The 25,159-nt window shown below is 42.6% G+C and overlaps 1 protein-coding gene across 5 annotated transcripts; it reads left to right on the forward strand.

Moving 5' to 3' along the window:
* Positions 1-364: 364 nt before the first annotated feature.
* On the forward strand, positions 365-24,511 carry INSIG2 (insulin induced gene 2). Of its 5 annotated transcripts, XM_072874067.1 has the most exons (7): positions 2,075-2,175; positions 3,311-3,443; positions 4,875-5,215; positions 8,103-8,227; positions 10,500-10,666; positions 11,096-11,195; positions 11,682-24,507. In XM_072874067.1, exons 3-7 carry the CDS (start codon positions 4,972-4,974, stop codon positions 11,721-11,723), a joined length of 678 nt encoding a protein of 225 aa, XP_072730168.1. In that variant the 5' UTR covers positions 2,075-2,175; positions 3,311-3,443; positions 4,875-4,971; the 3' UTR covers positions 11,724-24,507. The 5 variants fall into 5 exon arrangements, with proteins under 5 accessions (XP_072730167.1, XP_072730171.1, XP_072730169.1 ...); XM_072874066.1 differs by lacking the exons at positions 2,075-2,175; positions 3,311-3,443 and adding an exon at positions 365-520; XM_072874068.1 differs by lacking the exons at positions 2,075-2,175; positions 3,311-3,443 and adding an exon at positions 1,265-1,354.
* Positions 24,512-25,159: the final 648 nt, after the last annotated feature.

A 25,159-nucleotide genomic window follows, 5' to 3' on the forward strand; every position in this document is an offset into this window, starting at 1 on the left:
GGGAAAGAAGTATTTCACCTGCCCGTTTTCTGTGACCGAAACGTGTAACAGGGCTACCACACAACCCTACATCGCTAAACCCAACTCAGCTGGGAACACAAGCATGGTACGAAAAGCCTAACGGCACATGTATTTGCTTTTTTTTATTTTGGTAACGAACCCCTTTCCAAAGGAAGAGCAGCCTCGTGCAGATTGAACAGGCTCCCACTGAACTTTCTGTGAGTTACTCCACCTATTCTGCACGCACGCTGCTTTTGACCAGCGCCTTTGCGAGCCCATTCGCAGCGCCGCGGCGGGGTTTGGAGGCCGGCTCCCGAGGGCAGGGCAGGGCCGGGCCGGGCCGGGCCGGCCTGAAGGGACGCGGCCACTCCCACACGGGCCTCCGGCCCTCACGGCGGGCCAGGCCGCGCTCCGCGCCCAGCTCGCCCCGCGGCCGCCCCTGTCAGCTGCTCGGCGGGGCGCTGCGGAGGCTGCGCGGGGCGGGGACTGGCGCGGGGAGGGAGAAGATGGCGGAGGCCGAGTGAGTCCCGGGGCTGCGGCGGCTCCCGGGCGGGTGGGCCGGCGCGGGGGCGGGCTGGGGCTGTGCGAGGCGCGGGGGACGAGCCGAGCCGGGCCGGGCCGGGCCGGGCGGGCAGCGGCGCCCCCCGGCCCCGTCCTCCCCGCGGGCGGCCGAGCCCCTGGCAGCCCCGGAGCCCTGCCTCGGGGCGGGCGTGGCGCCGGGCCCCGCCGCGGCCGAGCTGCTGGGGGCGCGGTGTAAGCGGCGGGCGGCCCGGCTGCCTGTGCCGGGGGTGGGCCGCGGCGGCTGCCTGCCGTGCCCGGGCGCTGCGGGTGAGCGAGGGAGAGGACGGCGGGAGCCGTTCCCCCCGGCAGCGGTTAAACCTTCTGCCTGGCGGGGCTTCCCGCCAGGGGGCTTCCCCCGGGCAGGGCCCTGCGCGGCCGGGCCCGCGGCCCCTCTGCGGGCGTTGCTTAATGGGCCCGGCCTGGGCTGGAGGTGCTAACGCCGGCCTGAAGCGACCGGCCTGATGCCCAGGCGGCTAGGAGTCCTCAGACCCGGGGGATCCGGAGCAGACTGGCCGGGAGAGCCGCCTTGCCTGGTGCCCGGAGAAGGGGGGTGGCTTGCTTTTGGCGTTGCCTCGCAGAAGACAGATGGTTTCTTGTCGTTTCACCATTTTTGCTATCTTCTGCGCACTGTTGCTTAAGTAAATCTTCTCTTTCTTGGCCCCCGCTACACTGTGTTGTTCCTAATGTGTCTGTATCGTGTCAGAAGTTGCGAATCGCACACAGCAGAAGGCTCTTCATGAGCATGAAGAGCGCTGGGGAGCACTTGCGGGACACATCTTCTGATTAGAAGACAGTTAAGTGACTAAGTGTTTTTGAAAATGTCTAGGGTGACAATTTACTTGTTAGCTTTTTGCGCAATGCCAGACATCGTGTGGTTGCCTTGTGAATCGTATCTAATGCTCTTGCGTGGTATGTTAAAAAGCTTGGGTTGGGTTGAAGGCGTGTGCCACCGAGGAGGGGAAGTGCAGCTGGGACTTTGCGGCCGTGCCAAGCCTTTAGCTTTCAGTGTGGTGTTACAGTTTTGAATATGCATTCCCAAGAGATGAAGGCTCAGAAGTAATGTTGGTTCAATATGTGAACTGTTCCCATCTGAGTGGAAACCCTCAATAAAATACAAAGGCTTAAAAGGAGAGAGACATCATCTCCTCTGTCTGTAGGCACACTAGCCTCCCAGTCTAGAAGAAGGAGGTGATGTCGTCTTTGGAGATCTTAATTTCCATTTTCATGAAAGGTGACGACAGTAAATACCTTTGCCATGCCTGAGCATCGTGAACCCAGGCTGTCCGAGGCACTGAAGAATCTTTACATGAGTGTTGGTCACCTTGCTCTGTTCCCCCATTGCTCTGTTTGTGGCATGCCAGAAGGTCTCAGAGCCAATGAGCAGAGAAAACTTGGAAACTGGGATAAAACAAATAGGAACTATATGTGTAGGGTGAGAAACCAGGATGGAAACTACTGCATCATACTAATTTGGGACCTTGCATTGCTTGTTATAAACATTCACAGACATGTGCCCACCGAAGTGCCCTTTCTGTGGTCAGGCTGTTTACCTCATAGGAAAAATCTGTTGCTGGTGCCTTGAATGACTTGCAGCTGCATGGTTGTATAAGAGCAGTAAGTGATTTCCTCGCATAGCAAAGTCCTGTTACATTTTGATAAGCCTTCACAATTTAATATCATATATTTGCCAAATTACGTATTAAATAAATGGCAATAGGCTAAATGCAGGTTTTATATTCTGAAACTGGCTTATTCCAGAATAAAATTGGACTTTTATTTGATCATCAGCATCTTGGGGGGGGGAAAAGTAAGATCCAATCAGTGTTTACGTCAGTATTGCCATGTGGGACAGTTGATGATTCTTAATGAAGTTGGAGATTATTGTATTTGAAGAATTCCAAGAAGCAGTGTATTGTTAGAGGGAGATATCAAGAGATAGTATAAAATGGGGAAATAATGGCTGCGGGGAAATTATTAATAGATTTTGTCAAAGACAGGGACTTGGGCTGATCTCACTCAGTATTTTAGTTGATGACCTTGGTGCACAAAATAGGATGCAGTAATGATGTTTGCTGATGACTCAAAGCTGGGAACCATTTGCAGGGCCAAAGAGGACTGAGATATCCTACAGGAAAAATGGAGTGATGTTGACTGTCAGAGTAAATAATACCTATGGGGTGAAATTCAGCATGCAAGGTTTGGGGCTGGTACCAAGGAACAAGGAGTTCAGTAACAGGAAAGATGAGACTTGAATGTAGTAATGGATCACAGGATGTGAGCAACTGCTTTACGACAGTGAAAAAAGAAATTGTGATCCTCCTTGTGCAGCAGAAGAGCTCATTTAAAGAGACACAAAAGTGTGAACTTTCTTGTACAAGGCTGTGAGAGCTGAACCTGGGATAGTATACATCAGCTCTGGTAATGCATTAAAAAAAAAGGGATGTGCAGACTTCAGGAAGTGCCAAGAGCTGTTGGGATGGTGAAGTAAGTGGAGAGTCAAGAGTTTAGCTTGTTTTCCTAGGCAAGCTAAAGCTAAGAAGGGACGTAACAGCTTAAAAGCCCCCATTTGGTACGGTATTCCTGCAGAGTTTGTAATTGGGACCTACAGTCTCCAATGCAGAGTATTGAAAAGACTCCTGTAAATTCTGGGAATTCCTGTGATCACCAGGTTGGCAAAGCCCCCAGAGACAGGGGAGACTCTCAGCTGGAATAGTGATGTATTTGTGACTCCATGCTTTCTTTCCTGGAGGCTAAATGTCTTATCCAAGCTGCACTGTCATGCCATCCGGAGGAGGGAAAAGAAAATCTGGAGCACCTCCTTTTTGCTTGAGGGAAGTGTGTTGCAGTGCCAGTGCCAGCCTTGATGCACACATCTGTTCAGTGTGAGTAAGGAAGCTAAGAAGCCAGACGCCGTGGTTGTCCTCTTTCCCTCCAAGATGTGTTCATGATTACAAATAACACGGAGAATCGGCTGTGTAGAAGAGCTCCTGTATTCTTAGGAGGACTCTGCTGCCTCCCCGAACTGCTAGCGGGAAGTTACGTGTGATCAGAACTTTTTTTTTTCCCCCTTTTTTTGCCTCTTGGGACTTTTTCTGAGTGATGGAGGATGCCACGACATGACATGACATCTGTTACCTGTAGTATCTTACTGCAGTTACTGTAGTATCTTAACTAGCCTGGATGTAGTTAACTTCCCTTTTGGCTTTCAATTGGCAAAAGTGAATGCTGTGTCCTCTGCACTGTTGCTGCATCTTCAGAGAGCTTCTTTGGGATCTGCTGAAGCCAGGAAGAAAGGGGATGGATATGCTGGTTTGGCTCCCCTTGTGCCCACGTGGCCATAAGTAAGAGTTAACAGAAGCCGCCACCAGTTGGCAGTTTCAAATTTAAAAACAATGTCAGGGCTTTTTTTTCTTAAGTTCCAGGTGACTAAGCTGTCGATCAAAATTGTTGTTATACATGAGTGTGGCACTGAATCCATGTATAACAAGACTCTTGATGGACAGGATTTTTTTTTTTTAAAAGAGTGATTGGGATGGGAACTCTGCCATTCTTGTAGTGCCAGCAGAGTTACTCATGTAGGATGCTACCTAGTGCACGGGCAGGGGGAGCTCCTTTTCCCTTCACTCTCAGGTTCTTTTGTGCGTGATTAGAATTACGGTTTGTAATAATGTATGACAGCTTTCACCAAAAGTGTGTTACTTCAGTAAACACTTCTCTGTATTGAGATTACTTCTCTGGTTTGCTGAGTTGTTTGCTCTTATCTGGGGTTATGAAAATGGATGCACTGCAGGATTGCTGAAATTCTGACTCCATCCTGAAAAATATTTCTCAGATTTCACTTTCCAGTTGAGAAATGTTTTTTGGTGTCTCTTCAAGAAGAGAGATCTGTGAACCTCTGTGGCTGACTTGAAACTAAGGGCTGTATTTACTTGTTTCTGAATTACATAATCTCCAGTTGTTGCTTAAAGAAGGGGAGAAAAAGTTTATTGTTACTGCAAAGCAAGCCTTTCTTCTATCTGATACCAGTTTCATTCCTCAGCTCTTCTCTGTGATTTCACATTCCTAGCTGTCCCATCCCACATGTTTCCTCCTCCTCTGTTTCCTAGTAGGCAAAGCTATTTGTAAAACCTGTTTTCTTTGTAAGGCATTTTTGCAGCTGTGGTTGGTTCTGCTCTCAAATGACTAATTGCAGCCTCAGAAAATTCAGAAAAATATAATAGCCATATTTTTAACTCAATCTCCAATTTATTTAAGAGAAGTATATTTAATGTTTCTTATATCTGCATTTTTCACCCTTTTTAATTATTTTTCAGGGTTTGGGTATCTCCTAATTGAGGAGAGTCAAAATACTGATTGCAAGTGAATCCTCCTCAGTCAGCCTGTTGGATGTCTCTGAGAACATAAGAAGTCATGGCAGAAAATGATGCAATGCCAACCTTACCAAAAAAGTGTGGCCCATACATTTCATCTGTAACCAGTCGTGGCATGAATTTGGTAATTCGTGGCATAGTGCTGTTTTTTATTGGCGTATTTCTTGCATTAGTATTAAACTTGCTTCAGATCCAGAGAAACGTTACTCTCTTCCCCCCTGATGTGATCACAAGCATCTTCTCCTCAGCTTGGTGGGTACCACCTTGCTGTGGCACAGCGTCAGGTAAGTTCAGTTGTGTACGTATGCCTGGCGTGGAGGTGAAAGGGTGGATAGGTAGTTACAGAGTTGCAAAAAACTATATGAAAGGTGTGGAAGGTCTCTTCAGCATCACTGCCCTTTTTGAGCTATTACTATCCTTCTGATCTTCCCGTGTATACACAAATATGCATGTGTCCAGAAATTGTTGTTCTGCTAACTTGTTATACTGTAATATTGTTAGCAGAGCATAACCTCTGCTTTTTCTGCTGGGTTAGAGTACAAGTTTAACAGACTTTAAAAGGTGGTGCCACTTGTAATCTTGAAGCTGGATTACAGGAGTGTGCTCTGCAGGCAGCCCTTCAAGTGCCAGATGGTGCAGCACACAGTACCTTGTTTTGAGCACAGCAAACTACCCTGAGTTATGCTCCCTTTTGTGGTCCAGCTTTCCATTTGTTCCTCGTTCCAGTTTGAAGTATTGGTTTAGCTCTGTAAAGCTGGGAGACCTGGCTGTGGCTCAGGGAGTTGAGGCCAGGCATGCAGTTTGCAGTTGTAGAGGCGCGTTGCAGAACAGAGTACCTTGGTTAGATTAATGTATCAAGTCAGATGATGTGAATGTACTCCGTTTCTCCCATGACCATGTAGGGAGTTGAGGCTTTTGCGTGTTTAGCTAGTTTGAGACGTCTACTGCAGGTAGCAAGAAATACCCCTTTTTCTTCTTCTTTCATCTTCAAGTATCAAGGCGTATTCCATGTTACAAGCCTGCTGGAATTTGGCTTTCTACTTTGCTCTGAAGATCACTGATCCCATGGGTCAGTTTTACACTTTATATCCTTAGCAGCCAGTACTGGAGGATTCTGCTTTAGCGAACCTTTACTGTAAAGGCGGTATCTTCCTAGAGGTCAGTTCTAATAAGATTGAGAAGCTCATGTTTCTGGGTATTAATATGAGTCAATAAACTAGCTTTTCAGTTGGCATCACTGTTTTGCTAATGATAATATTTAAGTCTATATTTTTCCTAGTAGTCTAATTGCTTTCTTTTTTATACCTTGTTGAAATACTACACCCCAGAGGAGCTTGATTTGAAAGGAAACCCTCCAAATATCTCTCTGAATATGTCAGTTTTGTTCTCCTGTGGAAATGCATTTGGCATGTTACAGTGGCAGTTACATACCTGTTTTATCTGCTAGTTCTCTTAGTCCTCTTTCTGTTGTCTTGCTGAGATTGTTGATTAGATTTTGGTTTGTATCCTGCATTTGCTGCATTTTTCTTTTATACTTTAAACTGATTGTCTTGACAAACATGTCTGTTAAAGGTTTGATCTTTTATATATGGAGTAGTGGGGGCTGAAATGACAGAATCCCAACTTGCAGCAGCAACACAGAAGGTCTGCAATGTTCACTACAAATTTTGTGCTGTCAACTGTTTGCATCAGGCTGCACCTTATGCTCTCGAGGGTCGTCTGAGAACACTGCCTGCAGCTGCGTATGGGGAAGTTGTGAAGGCTAGGTCTTGCCATCATCTCAGAAGAAACTTGTGGGCCTTTCTGGTTCTGATGGGTTGGTGGTTTTGATGGAAAGACTGGCTATGGCTTGTAAAGTGTAGTCAGTCACCTGCTAGGTATTTGCACTACTTGATTTTAAGCCACCTGATTTAAAGATATTACTGCCTTAATTGGCTTTTCCTAGCAGGAGTGACCACTGTTCAGGTGTTTGAGTTATTTCTTTTTAATTATCAGTCTTTTCTTCTCCATTTTCTTTCCTTATCTTCTCTGCTAGCATACATACAGGGAACCTCTGTGGTAAATGCTGGTAATTCACCCATTTTCTTACCATTTGTACTTGCACAGCCTTCCTCGAATTGACATGAACATTTCTCTGCAGTATGGTTTATTATTATGAACAGAATAAAGGTATTTTGCATATTTATAATCAGTGGTGATCAAGGCTGCTTTCAGAGAAGTCCTTTCATCCGTCACTGTTACTAGTCATCAGTTTGGCCCAATGCCTTTGGCAAGAAAATTGCTCAGGGAGTTTTTTTTCCTCTCCAGCTTTACTGGTGATTTATTTTCCTGAATCCTGGAGATCAGTTTCCTCTCTGGCAGAATAAAGAGCATTTGCTGTAACATACCTCCAACAGCATGCCAGACTGAGGGCACTGGAGTTCGTACTGATGACTCGGGCTCTGCCCCCCTCCTGCAGCACCAGTTTAACATTAAGCAGCAGTGTTATTCCTCAGTTGTGTTGGTAACAGTCTTTTTAGCTGCAACTGCAGTAGAGAACACATTTATGAAGAAATGTTCAAAGAGCATAGTAGTCCCCGGGGGCTGAAAGTCCTGTTCGTGTTCTGTATTCAACAGCTACTGTAGGCTCTTAGCTTTCCCTCTTCTGTGTGAGACTTTATAGTAGCATTGAAGAAGAGAAAAACGTTATCCAAACAAAAACTGCTTGTAACAACAATAAAAGAAGACACAAAATATTGATGTTATAAACCGCACTCAGTCCTTACTGTGGTGTGTTTGTTTTGCAGTTATTTAAACATGTATGATATGTGGGACTTTCAGAAGTGCCAACCTGCGCAAGCCATTATTGCTCTTTTCAAACTACAGTGTGAGACTGCAGATTTCGGTAGGGTGCAGAGCTCTTTCGTCCTCTGCCCCTAGTTCTCTGTTTTGCTACTTCTGCCAGGTCACTGGTGCAGTGGTTGAAGATGCTGCTGAAGTTTTACAGGGCTTTTTTAAATAATGAAATTGTTTGAAATTCCTCCTCTTTTACAATGTATGTTTTGTACTATTTATCCTTAAAAGATCTGTTTTGGTAGTCACAATAATTGTCAAAGTCTAGATAGTCTTTATTTTAGTTAAATATTTTCAGTGCTTTAACTTTTGGGCATTTTTTCTTTCATGTCTCCACAGCTGTGATTGGGTTATTGTACCCATGCATGGACAGACATCTGGGAGAGCCACATAAATTTAAGAGAGAATGGTCCAGTGTAATGCGATGTGTAGCAGTCTTTGTGGGAATAAATCATGCCAGCGCTGTATCCTATATGCTAATGAAATTGGCAATAACAAATGGGTTTCCACTAAAACAAAGCTCACATAGTCAGTCATGGTAAATTATTGTTAAAGATATAACATGCAGCATTTTTGCAAGGGAAATGCAGAATATGTGTTAGTGTTAAACTGTCGTAGCAGTATTGGAGCTGATAAGTCTCACGTCTTTTCATTCTGAAAAATCTTTTCTTTAGAAATGTCTCAATATTAGGCTTTGTCTTACTTAGAGTCTTTATTTTCTTTGAATAATTAAAGTAAGTGCAGGGAAATATTTATGTGGTGTAGGTATTAAAAAAAAGTGCTTTAATACATTCCAAGGGTTCGTGTCTTTTTAACACCGTAGTAAGAGGTCGAAGCCCAGTCTTGAGGTCATCAGTGAAGCACAAGCATTTTGCAAAGAATGGGGAAAACTCAGGACCAGGTAATACCCAGGACTACACAAAGCGAGTAAGCGCTGTTACCCCATTCTGCAAATGATGCCTTGATGCTGAGAGAGTAGTTACCATTCCTGTGGTCATTCAGTAAGAGCAATTAGAAGTCAGTCGGCGTGTTGCAGTACGTTATACTCCTCCTAATTGTATAGCTATTCAGATACATCCTTGCACAAGTGTGCTCAAAACTGGTGTCCCTTCCCTCTGGAGGAGCTGGGGACGTGCTGGGTGACAGGGTTTTTTTCACGTGGACTGACACACCTTACTGGTGGTGCTGTCAGTCTTAGTGGTTTTGTGTAGTCATGTCTAGTGCCTCCTCTGTCAGGTAAAACCAGGATCTGTCTGTAAAAATTGGGTTCTTGTAAACTAATTAGAAAGTAAGCTGATCATCTCTGGAACTCTCATCTCCTTCTGTGTCAGCTCCAACACAGTTTGCAGAAACCGTGTGAAGTTCTGATTGCGTGCTGCTGAATCTCCTCATTTCCAGGAAAAGACAGCAAGTTGTGAGAGCTGGCTGAATTCTTACTGAGGTGGCTTGGCCCTTGTATGGATTTTGTTGTTGTTTGGTTCTGTTTGCACCAGCCATCCTATCCAGTACAGCCGGATGAGCTGGAGCTGCCAAGGTTCAGAGTCGTTCCCACTGTCCCTCACAAACCTTGCTCTCCTTGCGAAAGATGCATTAATCTGGTTGTGTGGTTCTCACCAACCTGGACTGTACCTGTTGTGTAAGCACATGCCATTTTGCTGCTTTTAAGAAATACAAGAGAATTGACAGCTTCTCTCTGCATGGGTCCGATTATTTACAGCAAACCTTCTTGCAGTTTTCTAACAGCTGTTACACATATTCCAGGACATCATTAATGTACTGTCTGTATCTCCTCCTTGACAGCTCTCCAGACTGCTTTCTTTTCAGCTTATTACCAGTTCTGCACATTACCATATTTGGTGTGGTTTTTGGTCTTGTTTGACATTTTTTGTGGTGCTATTGATTTTTATCCAGTAATTATTTATTTCAGTTAGTTGAACTTCTTTCTTATTTCCTCTAGGTCTCTCTCCAGGTTTTTGTGAGAAAATAGGGCAGTGGTTTTATGTTGTCATCCCATAAATTTGCTTTCAGGCTTATGAAACTTGACAGCCTCCTTCTTAATAATCTGTTTTGGACAGGAGTAGTGAGGATGAGTTAGTATTTCCATAACATTTTGAAGAATGTGAAACACTACGAAGATATCTGGAGTGACTTCAGACTTTCAGCACAGAGTTGACAAAACTGATTTTCAATGTTGATTTACATGACTACTTTCACAGTAATATTATTTATATTTTGTTTTGTAGAAAACATTAACATTTGTAATGTTTAGCTGAAGGTAAACTAGCATGTAAATTAAACAAAACTGCAATTAAGTGAGAGTAACAAATACCTTTTTTCAGTAAATCCTTGTAATTTAGAGGAGTCTAATGCTAGATTCAAGATTTCATGCTTAGTGTGATAAAGGACCAGGTAAGGATGAGATGTCCTTACTCTGAACGGTAACATGTGCATTGTATGTATGTATAAAATGCCTGCATTATTTGGTAGGTGTATAGTCTCTTTGCTCTTGTACAGTGCTAAGACCTTAAAAATGCGAAGAAATGTTGTAAGTTTTTAGTTTACTGATGTATTGGCAACACTTACAAGGCTTATTTCCTTATACCTGATAGCTGTGTTACAGCTGATACTGCTAGTGCTGTATTCTTTATGGTATTTTTTTTCTGTTGTGCCAAAATATGATAACTGCTTTAGACTTGTATACGATATTTCCAAGCTTAACCTTAACAATTAACACAGAAAGTGGATTTTGCCAACAATATCCAGTTGTCTCTCACATTAGCAGCCCTGTCAATTGGACTGTGGTGGACATTTGATAGATCACGAAGTGGCTTTGGTCTTGGAGTAGGAATTGCTTTCTTGGCCACATTGGTGTCACAACTTCTGGTCTACAACGGAGTTTATCAGTAAGTATTTACTCCTTTAAGGTTACATGATAGTCTGTTGAAGCTATAACATAAAATCAGAATAGCTGAAAGGGTAGAATTTGACATGATTTCCAAAGCTGCCAGCACTTAATTTTGAGTGTAACATAAAATGGACCGTTCATGAAAGCTTTTATGTGTTTGTAAGTGAGACTTTTAGTTGAAAGTTGCTTATTTCAATAAAATTGCTACCTTACCAACAATGTAATTGTGCCTTTTTTAGTTGAACAAATGGGATTATAATCAATAAGAAGCTTCCTTTGTTATTTGCTGCAAGTAATTAAATTTCAGTAATACATGTCTTTTGTAGTTGAAGTGTCCTAATATTTAAATTTGTGGATTTGTGTCATATGATTGGAGGACTCTATGTATTGCACAGTGTTGAGCTCAAAAATGTGTGTTCTTTTCCAGATACACGTCTCCAGATTTCCTTTATGTTCGTTCCTGGTTGCCATGTATATTTTTTGCTGGTGGAATAACTATGGGCAATATAGGCAGGCAGCTGGCAATGGTAAGTTTGGAGGGGGAGTCGATTGCCTTGTAATAAAAGTTTTAATCTACATGCCATTCCTTCCTTCATATATGCTAACCGGCTATTTGACTTGTGGATGTGGAGTAAGGTAGAAATCAGTAATCATTGCTTTTTGGTCTAGTTAGTGAGCCATTAGTACTCTTATTCAGAGCACAGCCCATGACTTTGCTCTGTACGCTCTCAGTTGCATACTTCTAGTCTTTTCAGGACCAGGAGCTAAATAAGAGCTCCTGTGTTTGGGGGGAAGTCAGGCCATCCCCTAAGTCTGAACTGCTCTTTCTGCCGCTCAAGGATGCAGAAACTGCAGCCAACAGTGTGGGCACAGAACTTAGGGAGACCAAACTTATCTGGGTGAAGTGTAAGTTAAGCTATTTTATCACCCATTTTGTAGAAAAATCCCCCTCATAGCAGTTTCATTAGTTATGTAAATTAATATTATTAATTTTGTCAACTTCTGTTTTTCAGTATGAATGCAAAGTCATTGCAGAGAAGTCTCACGAGGACTGAGGAGAAATAATATGCACGTTTTAAACAGGAAAATATCTGACAAGTGACCGTTGGAGGAGCATAAGGAACACTTGACTATGAAATTGCCAAAATGCAATTTTTTTTCCCTTGAGTGGTATACTTTACTGCAATCTGTGATTGCTGCTTGTATAGAAACCTTGATGTCTGATTTTGATTACTGTGAAGTTACAATAGTATGCAATACATTTGACAATATCTGTTCAATTATAGGATTCTCTTTTCCAAATCTAAACTGAGTTTACCATAAGTTCTTGTCTGTCCATAATGTTGCAGTGCCAAACTGAACCTTTGCACTACATTTCTGTAGCTGAAACTTCTGCTTCACTTTATCTTGAAAATTTTGAGGAATTTCTTAATAGCTCAGTGAAAGACAAAGGATTTAAATTTAGGAATGAGGATCTCTTTCCGTGATGATAGCCCATAATATCTTCATGAAAGTCATGGGTTACAGGTGAGCTTTGATGCAGTAAGTAACTGATTTCTGCCTCTTAACACACTGTATCATTCTTCTTACATCACAGGTGAGGAAACTTAATACAGATTGTATGGGTTATTGCTGTATTATTTCATTTGTCTGTGGTACGTGCCCAGTATCACAGAATACACAAATGGAAACCGAGGCTGGAAATTCACTATTTTTTTCCCCTGGTACAACCAGTATACATGTTTGTATATGAATTTATGTGGACCATGATCAAATGTGGACAGACTCTGAAACTACTTGTTGTGTTGAGTAACGGGATACAATTCAGGTCATAGTTGTACAATCCCTTAAGCTGACTTGTGTTGATCCCTTACTAAAAAAAAAAAATCTTAGGGAGTTTTTATTGCAAAACTTGATTTCACTGAACTAAATCAGCCACTACCATATAGTGTCATAAAACTCTCCATTACCAATGTTACTCTTGATAGTTCTTGTCTACTACCTGCTCTGTTCGCAGGGATCAGCAGAAGGAGGCAAGGCTGTATTTTAGGTACTGATGTAGCCCTTATTGCTGTGACTATGGTCCAGGCAACCATAAATGCATTTGTTCTCATAGCAATTTTCTGAGGTAGAGAAATACTGTTACCCCTGTTTTACAGGTGGCTGGGCACAGAAAGTCTGATAGGATAGGGAGCTGAAATAAGCTGTGTGCTAATTGGTTCCCTTCTTAAGAAGAAGGATTTTAGTGTGTGACCCATATTTGGGGGCATGCATGGAATTTCCTCTTGGCTTTGCAGCTCCCTTTTAAGACCATGAGATAAAAGAACTTGTGCAAGAAGGCAGAAAGCAGACTTCAAGAGGACACTGCGAACCTGTGCCAGCAGTGAATTTGGCATGAGATGTCTCCGCTTTGTTTTCCCCCTTCTGTCTCTGTGTTGATGATGTTTTAATGTATTCGTTTTCCGTTTTTGTCTTGAAATACTATTTTTTAAATCTTCCATGAAAGGTTTATAAGACATGTTACAGTCACCTAGGGAGGCTGGAGTTGGTCCAAAGAAAAAATAGATGTTTAGGCAAGTTTTTATTAATAAATGTGTATATGCATTGTACACGAAGCTTGAAATAGGCAACTCTTTTTCAGTCTTATATGCTTATCTCTAAGTCTGAAAAGTATGCAATGGAGTGCTTCCAAAAGCGTTGTAACAAAAGAGGTGGTCAAAAAAGGAAAATTTCTTGAATGAGGAAGTATAAAAATAATAAATAAGCAAATTATGATAAAGAGCTTGGTTCTCCAGCTCCACAAAGTTTCGTCAGCTTATCACGGTTCCATGACAATTCAACACCTGAAGCTGAAGCACACTTTAATTTGGTAATGTTTCAGGAAAGCACTTACAGATGCGCTTTACTTTAAGCAGAGGTAGAACACGTTTACGTAGATCCCTGACTAGAGATTTTCTCTTAAACCATATGGCAATAAGAAGCATTTTATTAATAAGACCAAGAAACTGTTAGGGCATGAACTAAGGGTGGGTTTCCTTAGGCAGGCTCTGGCATTTCACTGAAGAAGCTATTGGGTCCCTTTCCATACAGTATTTGGCCTCATCTGCCTTTTTACTTAAACAAATGGCTTCAGCTTGGTGGGCAGTGTGATGAGTCCCTCTTGAATTATCAGGGCATGAATGGCATAAAAATTCAGATGTTTCTTATCCTAACTGTAGGGAATAACATGGTACCTCAGTAGCCAGTGTGCTCACTTGGTAAAAAATTTACTTTCATCGTGACCAATAAGTGTATACAACTGGAGATGAGTAGTTTTTATTATTCACTTGGTGGTAGAACTGCTTTTACCTGCCAGTCTAAATATTTACACAGAAGAAGCCTTGTGTATGTTAAAATGTGCAGTATGTGAGAAGTGGTTATTGTGCATCTGTGGCACCCACTTTACAACACTTTGCACTCAGATTCATCTAAACCTGATTAGACTGTGCTGTCCACTACCTTCTTTTAAATTTCATTTTGGAAATTTTGACCGTGTTGCGCAAAGGCAGCAATCATCCAAAATAAATTTGGGTGGAGTCCTTTATTATATGTGTTTTCCTATTTTTATTCTTATTTGACTGAAGTCAACACAAGATTCACATCTTGGGTGTCATATTTTTTCAAACTGCATTGTAATTTTATGGTTGATGTGTTCAAACCCTGAAAAAAGGTTCATGATGAGAATGCTGACATGGCCTTAACTGTAGTGGTGTGAACATGCTGCTACTGTATAGCGTGTAATTATAACATTAGACTGTCTTAAAAATGTTCAATAGAGAATGAATAAGGTATATTTTAGATACAACTTTATAAGCACTATAACCTCTTCACTAATTAAGCATTGTAAGGTCTATGCTGTTTAAACTGGCAAATTGCTGTTAAAAGCAAAATGTGCATTAAATACAATTACAACCTTGTTTGATAGGTTTCTTCTTTCTTTAAGAAATTATACTGATTTTTAAAATACACTGAGTTGCCTTCTATCAGCAATCTCATAATAATTTTGATGATTAAGCTGACATATTAGTGGCAAAAAACACCTGTCTAGAAATATTAAAAAAGAAGCGGGCAAGATCAGATCGGCAGTGATTCTATCATAATTAGCATGCTGAGCAGCCTTTGAAAATTTGCCCTTTTGAATCCGCAATGGGAATATTTGAGCTGGGGAAAAATAAGCCAGATAACTTCAGTTGCAATACAGAAAATAGAGATTTAGATATAAATAGCCCCTATGAATATGAAAAAAACCACAAATGGCAGAGAATCCCTTAATATATTTGTATTTATTAATGTTCCGGTCTGGATATGAACTGAATGTTACTCTGCTATTCACAGACTGTCCATTCGCAGTGCCCATCGCTCTGTCTCAAAATATATAACAAATAGAGGTTTAGAAATGTGTAATGAAAAAGCCTCCAGGCAGAGGTGGAGAAAGGGCGGGGAGAGAGGTTCATTGGTATTTGAGATGCAGTGCCCACAGCAGGATGGCAACACACATGAAAGTTGGAAAGAGCGCAGGGGGTCAATGGAAAAGACCCGTGTTTGTGTTGGATGGGGCAACCTGTGGCCCAAAAACCTGGACTCTGTAGTCAAAATGCAGAGCCCTGGGCATGCCAAGTGTCTGACCAGAGGAATTACAGCCAAGGCAGAAATAACTACAATTTTACCTACTCATGGCACTAAGATCAGTCAAAAGCATGCTGGTGAAGGTGCTTTGCTGGAGATTTAACCTCTCCCTTTCATCTGTAGCCTCTCCATGAGAGCATCACCCTGGGGAATGGAAACTCCAGGTCCTTCTGCCCAAATTCAGCCCAGGGGTGTGGAATGGAAAGTTGCCTGTTTCAGAGAGAATATTCCAACTGCTGGGCTGCCAGGCTCTTGCGAAACGCATCTTGTGCCTCCCTTTATAACCTGGCTGCTGTAAGCATCTAGAAAGAGAGTAAACAAGGAAACTTTTCCTCTGTAGCTTCCCTACTTCTGCCATCTGGCTGGGAGCTGCTGCGGGGACCTATGGGCATACACCAGCCTTCCCTTTTTATCTCTCCCAGCATGTAAGGAAGGGACATAATTTTACCAGCTGCGTCACTCCGGACATTTTGCATATGCTTTTTATGTTTTGGAGCAGTGTTACTAATAATTCCTAATGGTAACGGATGAATATAACCTGTGGAAGTGATGTTAAATATCAAATACAGTGCTTATAAAAGTACATGCACAGCTGGGCAGAGGGAACGCGTGTCTCGCCGTGGGAATAGCTATCTAATGCTGTTAGTTTTGATGCCAGTACTAAATGCAAAGCATGAGTAATTTTGCAGCTTAATGTTCAGTACTAAACAGTAAATGAAAGGTCAGTCCAACATGTTAACTGTCATGGAATAGTAAACACTACTTTAATTGCTTCATGCAGCCAGCTTGGATTTTTGGTGTGTCTGCTGTCATGTTTTGAGCAGCATGGTCCAGAGCCTTGTCCTGATTACCTCCCCCTGGTCAAATGACAAAGCCTCAAATTAAAGGATAAACTTTATGCCTGGGCTTTTCAGGCAGCGTATTGGGAGTTTGTGCTTTGAATGCTTAAAAGCCACACTGGGAAAGAGGTGGGGGTCATTTCTTGATCTGATTGGAGCCGAAGTCCAGGTTGAAGTGTAGTTTTGTGTTTTCTTGAGGTTTTCCTTTCTTGCTCTTCATTTCTGAAGCGCAGAAGTTTAGCAGCTCCTGTTGCACTTTCACACTTGCTTTGTTTTTCAGCCTGCCCAGCACTATAGAAGATAGGAACCAACATATACAAATAAGAAAGAATATAAAGGGAAAGTGCTGCTACTAAGTTTCCCCAGGCCAAGCCGGTTGAAAGCTCGGTGTCCAGTGTGCCATGTGCATCAGTGTAAGATGCACAACCTGCAGCGTCCCCGGATGGAAGTTCATAGGATTCCCTTTCTGTGCTGGCAGCAGTTCTGCCTTGACTTTCGCACTTAAAAACGGCTTTGCAGGGAGTGACCTGTTGTACTGTAGTTATGCAGGGATACACGTACACGTTGCAGAGTATTCGCAGTGGCAAAGTCCACAGCTATAGCCATAAGGTCTGCTTTTTCTGAGTTGGTAGAAATTCTGAAATTGTGCCTTTTAAGCAAATAGGGCAAAATATTTGTTGAAAGGAAATCTGTATTTATAAATATGTTGCTGTCTGAATTCACAGTGTAATTCTGCTATTGCCGTTCTCTGATTAGTTCAACATATGCCTTGTGTTATGTGAGATAAACCTATATTTCAGATACTTAATACTCTTCTGGTAATCAAACCTCAAAGCAAGATTTGTTTCATGCAATTATTCAGGGAAAGCATGTGAACTAAAAAGAAAGCTAGAAGGAATAGGGTTCCAGCTTAATTTACTGGATATAAATGATGCAAGGAGAAGCTCCAACATTTTGCATAATGTTGCAAGAAAGAAAAGGACAGCAAGTGATCATTCTGATTTCGCCCTGGGTTTCAAAACAAGAGGGGAGGGAGAGCCTTACAGATGCAGTGCATTTGTATTGACTTGTTCTGATCTTCATCCATTTTCCAAAGGCATCACCTTATTGGCCATGATTACCAGAGCATGTTTTGGCTCGTCTGTTTACCTCTAACCCAGCTGTGCCAGTTGTTTCCTCAGTGACTAGGGATGCGTGGCGTAAGCCTGGCCATGCCACCAGAGAATCCATAGGAAAATGGCTTTAGCAACTTCTAGCTGAGATTAACACAGTCCTTTTAAGCTTTGTGAGAAACTGGGGATCTGGCCCTGGGCACTTTGGTTGGTAATGGTGAGGTAAAGTTGAGGGATGTGACTACATGGCGTTCTGGTGGGGGTGAAACTCCCTGTAAGGACATTAAGTGCATATGTCAATTATAGGTTTTAACGAAAAGCAAAGTTGCCCTGCTCTATAGACCCTAATTTCTTGTCTCGAGTGGTGAAACCTGCCATCAGTGTGCCAAAGAGGGAAGAATATGCTTCTTTCCTCCTCCTTACTCTTCCTTTGCACAAATACATAGGAGCCTGAGCTAAGGACAGTTAATCCTGTTCTTGGAACCAGGACTATTTATAGGCTGGGTTAGCACTGAAAGACTCTACTGTTTTCTTTTTAAAAACAAATGCTTGTTCTGTGCTGCATGTCAAGTACAATCATTGCTGAATGAACTGACATGCAAAGCCGAGTTCTCAGCTGAACTGGCGTAGCTCCATCGATTTCAGTGGATATGCAGCAGTTCATGCTGGTCGGGAATTTGGCCCAGTGTGTTTGAAAGGGATGAAATTGTTTAGACCTCACTTCTTTTCTAATGTGATACAGGTCAAAAAAATTCCTACATTGTGCAACAAATAAGAGCAGCACATTGCAGAATCTGCTTTTCCCTCTCCTCTTTCACCACTGATGAAAACTGTCATGATTTTCTGAGATTTACAATGTGTGCTTTTTATATGGTATATCAGCTCTTCAGGAGGACTGGCTTGTAAGAATCAGATCTGGCAGGTCAGATTAATAATGATGCAAATGCAAAATGTTGGCTGCTGATGAGCTTGTTGTCATAAATGCTTGCCACAATCCTGCATTTTTTTTTCGTCCAGTATTTTGCTTGTAGGAAATTCAGCTGAGGATTTGTTTTGGACCTGTGCCTGCTCTGATTAAACTGGAAAGAGTGAAATAATACTGCTTTGTGTGGTTTCAGGCCCCGCTTACTGACCAGTTTCTTCAGATCAATGTAAAAAGCAAAAATGCAGCTGGAGTAGTGGCTTGAAGAAGATTAATTGAATGACCTGAAGACTGATGTTTCAAGGACGTGAATCGATGTAGTGATGTATCCACTATGGTGATAAGTGGCATAAGAAACGATAGACGTGTAGTATTATGTAACTAATAAGTGTAGAAATGCAGTGTTAAGAAATAAGGAAGCTGGTAGAAAGTGAGTACCCATTCCTGGAAACATTTTTTTCGGGTTTGTTCTGCAGACTTTGGTCGTTGCACTGGTCCAGGGGATGAACTCTGGGACAGTGAAGAGCAGTGAGATGAGGGGTCACTTGATAAGCTGGCTAGATACAAAAGGGAGCTTGGTTTAGATGTCCAGTCAAAATGCCCAGCATGAAGACAAATACCAGTGGTATTTGTATAGTCCACACGCATTGGCTTTTTGATTTTTTTAAAATGTAAATTCATAAAGGAGAATCACCTTTAAGTACCAAGGGACAGAGAGAGATACCACAAGTTGCATTTGCATTCAAACCTTAACCTCCGTGGGAGTATACTTAAAGGCGAGACGAAGAGTTGGTTTTTCAGACCCACGTGTGCCACTTCAAGGTGCTTTTTTGAACCTCAAGTTCCTGGATTTGGAGTGCTTCTTGGGATTCAAAAACCACTGGGTTTCACCATTCTGGATCAGCTCACGGGTAGATGAGGATGGTTGTGTTGCTCCCGCAACCTGTGGCTTGACAAATGTGGTCCCTTAATCTGCCCCCAGGAAATTAAATAAGCTTAGTTGAAGCAGGAGCAGTTCCCCAGTCCCCTCCTTTCCATCGCAGCACCAATGCACAGCTCAGTGCCAAGGGAAGGCCTCTTCTTGTCAGCAGTATTGGCTCCTCCTGCCTTCCACTGGTCGTAAAAGCGAGGCACCAGGGATGCTGTGCAGCAAGAAAGGGACCCAGTTGCTACCAGAAACCCCCAAACTATCTCATCAGGGAAGTTTCAAAGCTATGGGGGACAGTACGTGCTTTCTGGCATCATCTGAATCAGCTTTTCATGGAGTACTTGCACTTTGATGAACTGCCAGACTTTGATAGTTTGTGATTTCTAAGGTCGCAGTAACTAATGAAACCCAGAGAGATGTGGTGAAGTTGGTCATGGAGCTGCTACACAGCAGATTACTAAGGGATGTGGCCTAGAAAAGGGACCATGCAACACATGGTCTGATGTCTCTCTTGCACAGCTGCTGTGAGGCACATGCCGAGATTTCGCTGAGGAAGGGCATAAATAGACAACTGACACTTGTGTAGACAAATCTTTATGGGATTTGATACCCTACCTAATGCTGACTGATGTTAAAGGGACTTAACGGGTAGGAAAAGCTGCTAGAAAATTGTTCTACTCGAGCTCAGATAAATGGTGCTGAGTATCTGGTGTGTGCGATGAAGATGAACATATGTTCGTCACTTTGGCATCTCTTAAATTATTAAGGCCTATTCATTCTGCTATCTAAAATTCCTGAAAACAATATCTTATCGCCCGTTGCACTGTTTCCCTGAGACGGTTCACAATATTGTTCATCATAAGCACTGTCGCATCTTACCATTGATTAAAACGGTAACTTCCAACTTAATCTTCCTGTGGGAAGAAAGTATTTTAGATATTAGTTTTCCTACACTACTTCAATATCGGCCTTCTCTTCATCACAATACTATTTTTAATTAAATCCACCGACCCTTTGTTATGAATTCTAATGTTAAAAAGGCTGATTAATGCCCAGGCACAATACCTACTTTTAAAAAAACACCTGTGTTTTATTCTGACAGCCAGTTAACATCTAAAACATATACCTCTAAACATTTACATACGTCCTTAGCTTTCGGGATGTCTTCATTGAGTTGATGTGCCTGAGGCCTGACATGGGTTGTTAGATGATGCCGTCTCCGTTCCTGGGAGCAGAGCGTGGGTTGGTTTGAAGCACGGAGGGTCTGGCCTGTGGCGGGGGCTTGAAGGCGGCTGCGAGCAGAAGATGGAGACCCACCTGCTCTCCTTCATCCCCACCAGTTCAAAGGGATCCACCAAAGCCGTACTCGGAGTCGAGTGATAATTGTACAGTTTTGCTTTACAGTTAACCAAGTGTTGGAAAAAAAAAAAGTGGTTTCTTTTCAACACCATCTTGTCAAAATGCCAGACGCCGCTTGTTTTTGACATTTTCAGCTACTGTTAAATAATAGTCTTGCTTCTGTCACAGCTAATGCTGACTTGAAGGCACTTGTGCATTTCTCAACTCAAATGCTAAGCAGACAGACTTGGGTCGTGACAAATATTTTCCGGGCTTGCCCAAGGCAAGTAAAAATGAGCTTCTAGTTAATAGTTTGTTTTAAAATTCAAATTGGTGAAATAGGCAATTAAAAAAAATGACAATTTTCATCAAAATTTGCAAATTAAATGTCTCTTTGCAGTCAGAGTGGGTTCAAGAAACTGCAATAGATAATTGCTATTCGAAACCAGTGAAGTATCCAGCATTTTAGGGCCGTGAGGATTGTGGCTGTTCTGCCTTAGTAAACCTTGATTGATTTGGTAAATAAGCATTTCAACTTCTCTCTTTAAAATAAATAAGCAATTTTATTGCTTTATTGCTTACCCCTGTATGGGAGGTAAACAAGCTCTTGAGCAGTAACCCCGTAATATCATGAGCCCAAGTGCCATCTGTCACTGAGAATTTTGTCCCTTTATGCACAATAGCTTCTTATGGCATTAGGTCCGTTGTAGGCTAATTGATTAGCAGAGATCCTCCTTTCAGTTGTTCCTGCTTTTCTTCGCTAAAGGACCATATCTCTCATCTCCATTTCCTTTTCTCTCCCCGTATTAGCATACTAATCACACTGAACTCCCACTGCTAAAAAACTCTATCCATTTCATACTGGGGGAGGGGAGGCGGAATAAACTGGCATTTCCTGAGAGATTTACAGATGCTGTTTTATGACGGTTAGAAGGGAGGAAAAGAAAAGGAGAAGTGGTGGCAGAGGTGAATAACGCACTGTGCTGGCTCTAGTGTGCCAGTGAAAGCTGAGACTATAGCCGCATAAATATTAAACACATTTGAGAAGCACTATTAAAATAAATATCAAAGACAAAGTTGCTCACACATCTGTTTCTCCTCAAATTTTGCCACAGTGCTCTACATTTGTTTTCTCTCCAGCTGTTAACACCTGTCTTTCTGTCAGTGGTAATAATGCAATTTTAGGTGGGCTACGGAGCTGACAGTAACATGAAAGAATTCTCTATTTTTGATATAAGAAACTCCTTTTTTCAAAACTAAAAAGGGCTCTGTGAACAAAGATATATCCTTGTGCTAATCCTTCAGAGTAGTATATGGGGGTTTTGTTGTTTTAGGTTGGGTTTTTTTCTGAATTTGAGGGTTAGACTTGTATTGCACAGCTGAACTTGAACTAGATGAGACATCCTACGGTGGGCAGCTACTGCTTGCCTTTGTAGTTCTCATTTTATTGCTGACACATATTCAGAAGGTTGTGTGTGTGTGGTACTCCTCTCTCCATGTGATGCTTGTTATCTAACCTCATCAAAAGTGTATGCTGTGCATTGATTGCTACCAGAGGACACACATCCAGCGGTGATGTCTTCTTTACTTGCCTCTTAAATGAGCACAATATTCACAGGGCTGCCTGAAGAAAGCGTTTTACAGCCTTTGCTGTAGCCATCTCGATAGAAGGATGATAGGAAGTTCTTAGCTATCTTGGCACTGAAGATGATGGGACAGATCCTCAACTAAAATAAACTGGGAGAGTCCATTTACTGTGCTTTGTTACCTAAGGCAGAAGAAAAAGCTATTTATTCCTTTTGGCTTACAGAAACACATCCTGAGACTCAGGGCAAAACATTGATGAACCAGACTAGAAACATCCCAGATAAGGAAGAAATAATGATGTAAAAGTGTGCGTTAGCAGCAAATTAACACTCTTAACCCAATATGAGCTTAGTATCCTGGCTGGGCTCAAGGCTGTTGAGCCCATATTTAGTCCTTCATGCCACCTTCTCCTGCAAGGTAGCCCGTGGGTGAAGAAGGTCCCACCCGCTGTGGGAATGTACGTTTCCATCCGTAATCCCCGCCTGTCAGTCCCAAGGAGAAAAATGTGGGTGAACTTTGCAAGTGTTTCAGCGCAGATTGTCTTTGACACCTGCGTGAAGCCGAGCTGGCCCTCAGACAGGTTTTGTCAGGAAATTACTGTGCGTGGCTGCTGTGGCAAATAGATGTCCCTTTCACCCCAGTCTTATCTCCAAGTTTAGTTTGGCTGTGAGTGATAAGTACGGTTTTGTCAGCTATTTCAAACCAACAGTAAAGTCGTCTTCACCTTCTGAAGGTCCTACGTAATGATTTGTGGCCACATTGTTTCATTAATGAATGAAATGGGTTGATTTTCAAAAATATTAACTCGCATCAAAATTTGCAACCAGGGGACCAAAACTGACCTTACAATAAATAGCCCTCAAATTCAGAAATTACCATCTTTGTCAGCGGTAGGAGGATATGGAAGTATGAACCACGTCATGGTCAGCCCGGTCCTGTCAGCCACCGCTTGCAGAGCTTCACGGACGTCAGTCAAACAGCGTGCGAGGGGGATGCAGGCTCCCCGAGGAGGGCAGCAGCATTCCCGGGAATGATCCCGGTCCGTGAGCTGTAACGGTTAACGCAGGGCGGCTGCAGCCTTAGCGCCTGCCCTTGGCACAGCGGCTTCGCTTCCCCACCGCAATTCCTTGTGCAATGCCTGTTTATTCAGGCTTCATGCAGGGATGAAACATCTGACCCATTGTGCAGGACCGGGCGCGAGGGGAGGGATTTCCCGAAGCGCTCTGTGCTGGCTGCGCTCTTCTGCCATTAAAGCAGTTGGGGGGGTCGGGGGGCTCATTGTTTCCAACGGGAGAGGATTTAGGCCAAGGCTGAATGCTTCAAAAAAATCCCACCCCAAAGATCTGCAATAATAGAAAATTGAACCCAACTGTAGCTCTGAAAACAGGAGATAGTGTTATTGCATGAGACACCCCCTCGTGCTTTCTGTTTGCCATAGAGGCAGCACATGCTTCGGGGAAACCTTTTTACGTGTTTAGTTCATGCTGGAACACTTTCCACTGCCCGGGGAAAAATCCCGAGGTGCCAAAATCCACTGTCACCCCCGAGTCAGCTCTCCCATGTTTTATGTGCTGTTAGTGCTGATGGGTATCCACACCATATTAGAGCTCCCGGTAACTCTCAGAAACTCAAATATTGTGCAAATTACAGCCAGGATGTTCAGGGAGCAGAATGTCCCTCTCTTAGCAGATGGCTGCAGCCCACAATGTTCTATAATCACAACATAAAATATTACTACTTTTGCATGCTGTGTTTCGGAAAACACGCCAAACTGTAGTTAGGTTTCATAGCATCAGAAAAGTTTCTTCAGTAGGAAATAATTTCTTTGCAGGGTTTGGCTTTGGGATTCTTTTTTTTTTTTTCCTTTCCTTTTTTTTTTTTTTGTTATTACCAAATAGATCTGTCTTCAATCTGCAAGTATAATAGGTCTCTGAATACGGCAATGTCACAGAGGTAGCCTGGAAAAGACCATACTTCACTACAGGAGTGGCTGGGAGTTTAAAAAGTCTTCTAAACCTATTTGGGCTGACTGATTTGGCATCGCTTCAGAGGCCTTTGCCCTTGGAAAGTCGTAGGTTTGGCTGCTATCAGGACAGGAGCCTCTAGGAAGACGGTTGGCCTGGTGTGACTTCAGCTGAGCATTGTTCTGCTGCCTCCGGGCGATTCTCCCAGATGATAAATGATGCTGTACACGGAGTGTGCAGAAAAGAGCATCCTTCCTCCTGTAGACAAATTACTTTCTAGTTTCTGCAGGCTGCATGGTTGTGATTTTTCCCCCCGATGTAATCTGTATTGGGTGTAACATTACATAATAAGCGATTAAAGACCAGTGATGACTAAGAAGGTAAGCGATCAAATACTTTACCTGAGACACATGTACACATCATTTATCTCACTTTTCTCATAGAAGAAATTAAACTGGTTTCCTTAGCTTTTAGCCCAAGGCAAATTAAATCCTGGATTTGATTACATGTTGATCCTTCTGCCTCGCATTCTCCTGGAGATGTTATTCAAATGTCGCGACAACAGAGGCGAGATTGGCCCTTTGAATGGCTTTCATCAAGTCCCAGTCCGTATGGTTTCTCTTGCGGAGCAAAGAAATCAAATCAGTTGGGTTATTCTAGAGACTTTAATGTCATGGCAAGGAATTTCTCATACTTGATAGAGAGGTTTACTGACCAAAATATGGTCCTATCCTAAACAAGAATGAGAAAAATCCTGTTTTATAACATGGCAGCATCTATCATTTTTGTCCAAATCATGGCTGTTACACTTCCATTCCTATGAATATGTAAGTCCCAAACAGTCTGCTGATATAACTGATAAGGCATAACAACTGGGTGGAACAAGAAAAACATCAGGAGAGATGCCTTGGATGAGAGAAAACAAAGCCTTTCGTATGAAAAAGTCTTTAGTATAAGCTGGCTACACAATTCACATCTGTCCATGGGCAGGGATGAGGACACTCCAGTCTAACCCCTGTTCCCTGCCCTCTCCTGGTACTACTCAACTGTTCCTCAAGTTGCTTGGGAAAGTGCAAATCTGCATAAAATCAACTTAATTCATCATCAACACCTCAGTCTGAAGAGTTTCTCCTCAG

This window comes from Ciconia boyciana, chromosome 10 (assembly GCF_034638445.1).
Source record: "Ciconia boyciana chromosome 10, ASM3463844v1, whole genome shotgun sequence".
Classification (NCBI taxonomy): domain Eukaryota; kingdom Metazoa; phylum Chordata; class Aves; order Ciconiiformes; family Ciconiidae; genus Ciconia; species Ciconia boyciana.

Excerpts from the sequence above, each read along its gene's own strand:
- INSIG2 (XM_072874066.1), top strand. The coding sequence starts at position 4,972 with ATGGCAGAAAATGATGCAATGCCAACCTTACCAAAAAAGTGTGGCCCA. Across the intron at positions 8,228-10,499 it reads GAATAAATCATGCCAGCGCT|AAAGTGGATTTTGCCAACAA; the intron begins GTATCCTATATG and ends CAATTAACACAG. Across the intron at positions 11,196-11,681 it reads TAGGCAGGCAGCTGGCAATG|TATGAATGCAAAGTCATTGC; the intron begins GTAAGTTTGGAG and ends TCTGTTTTTCAG.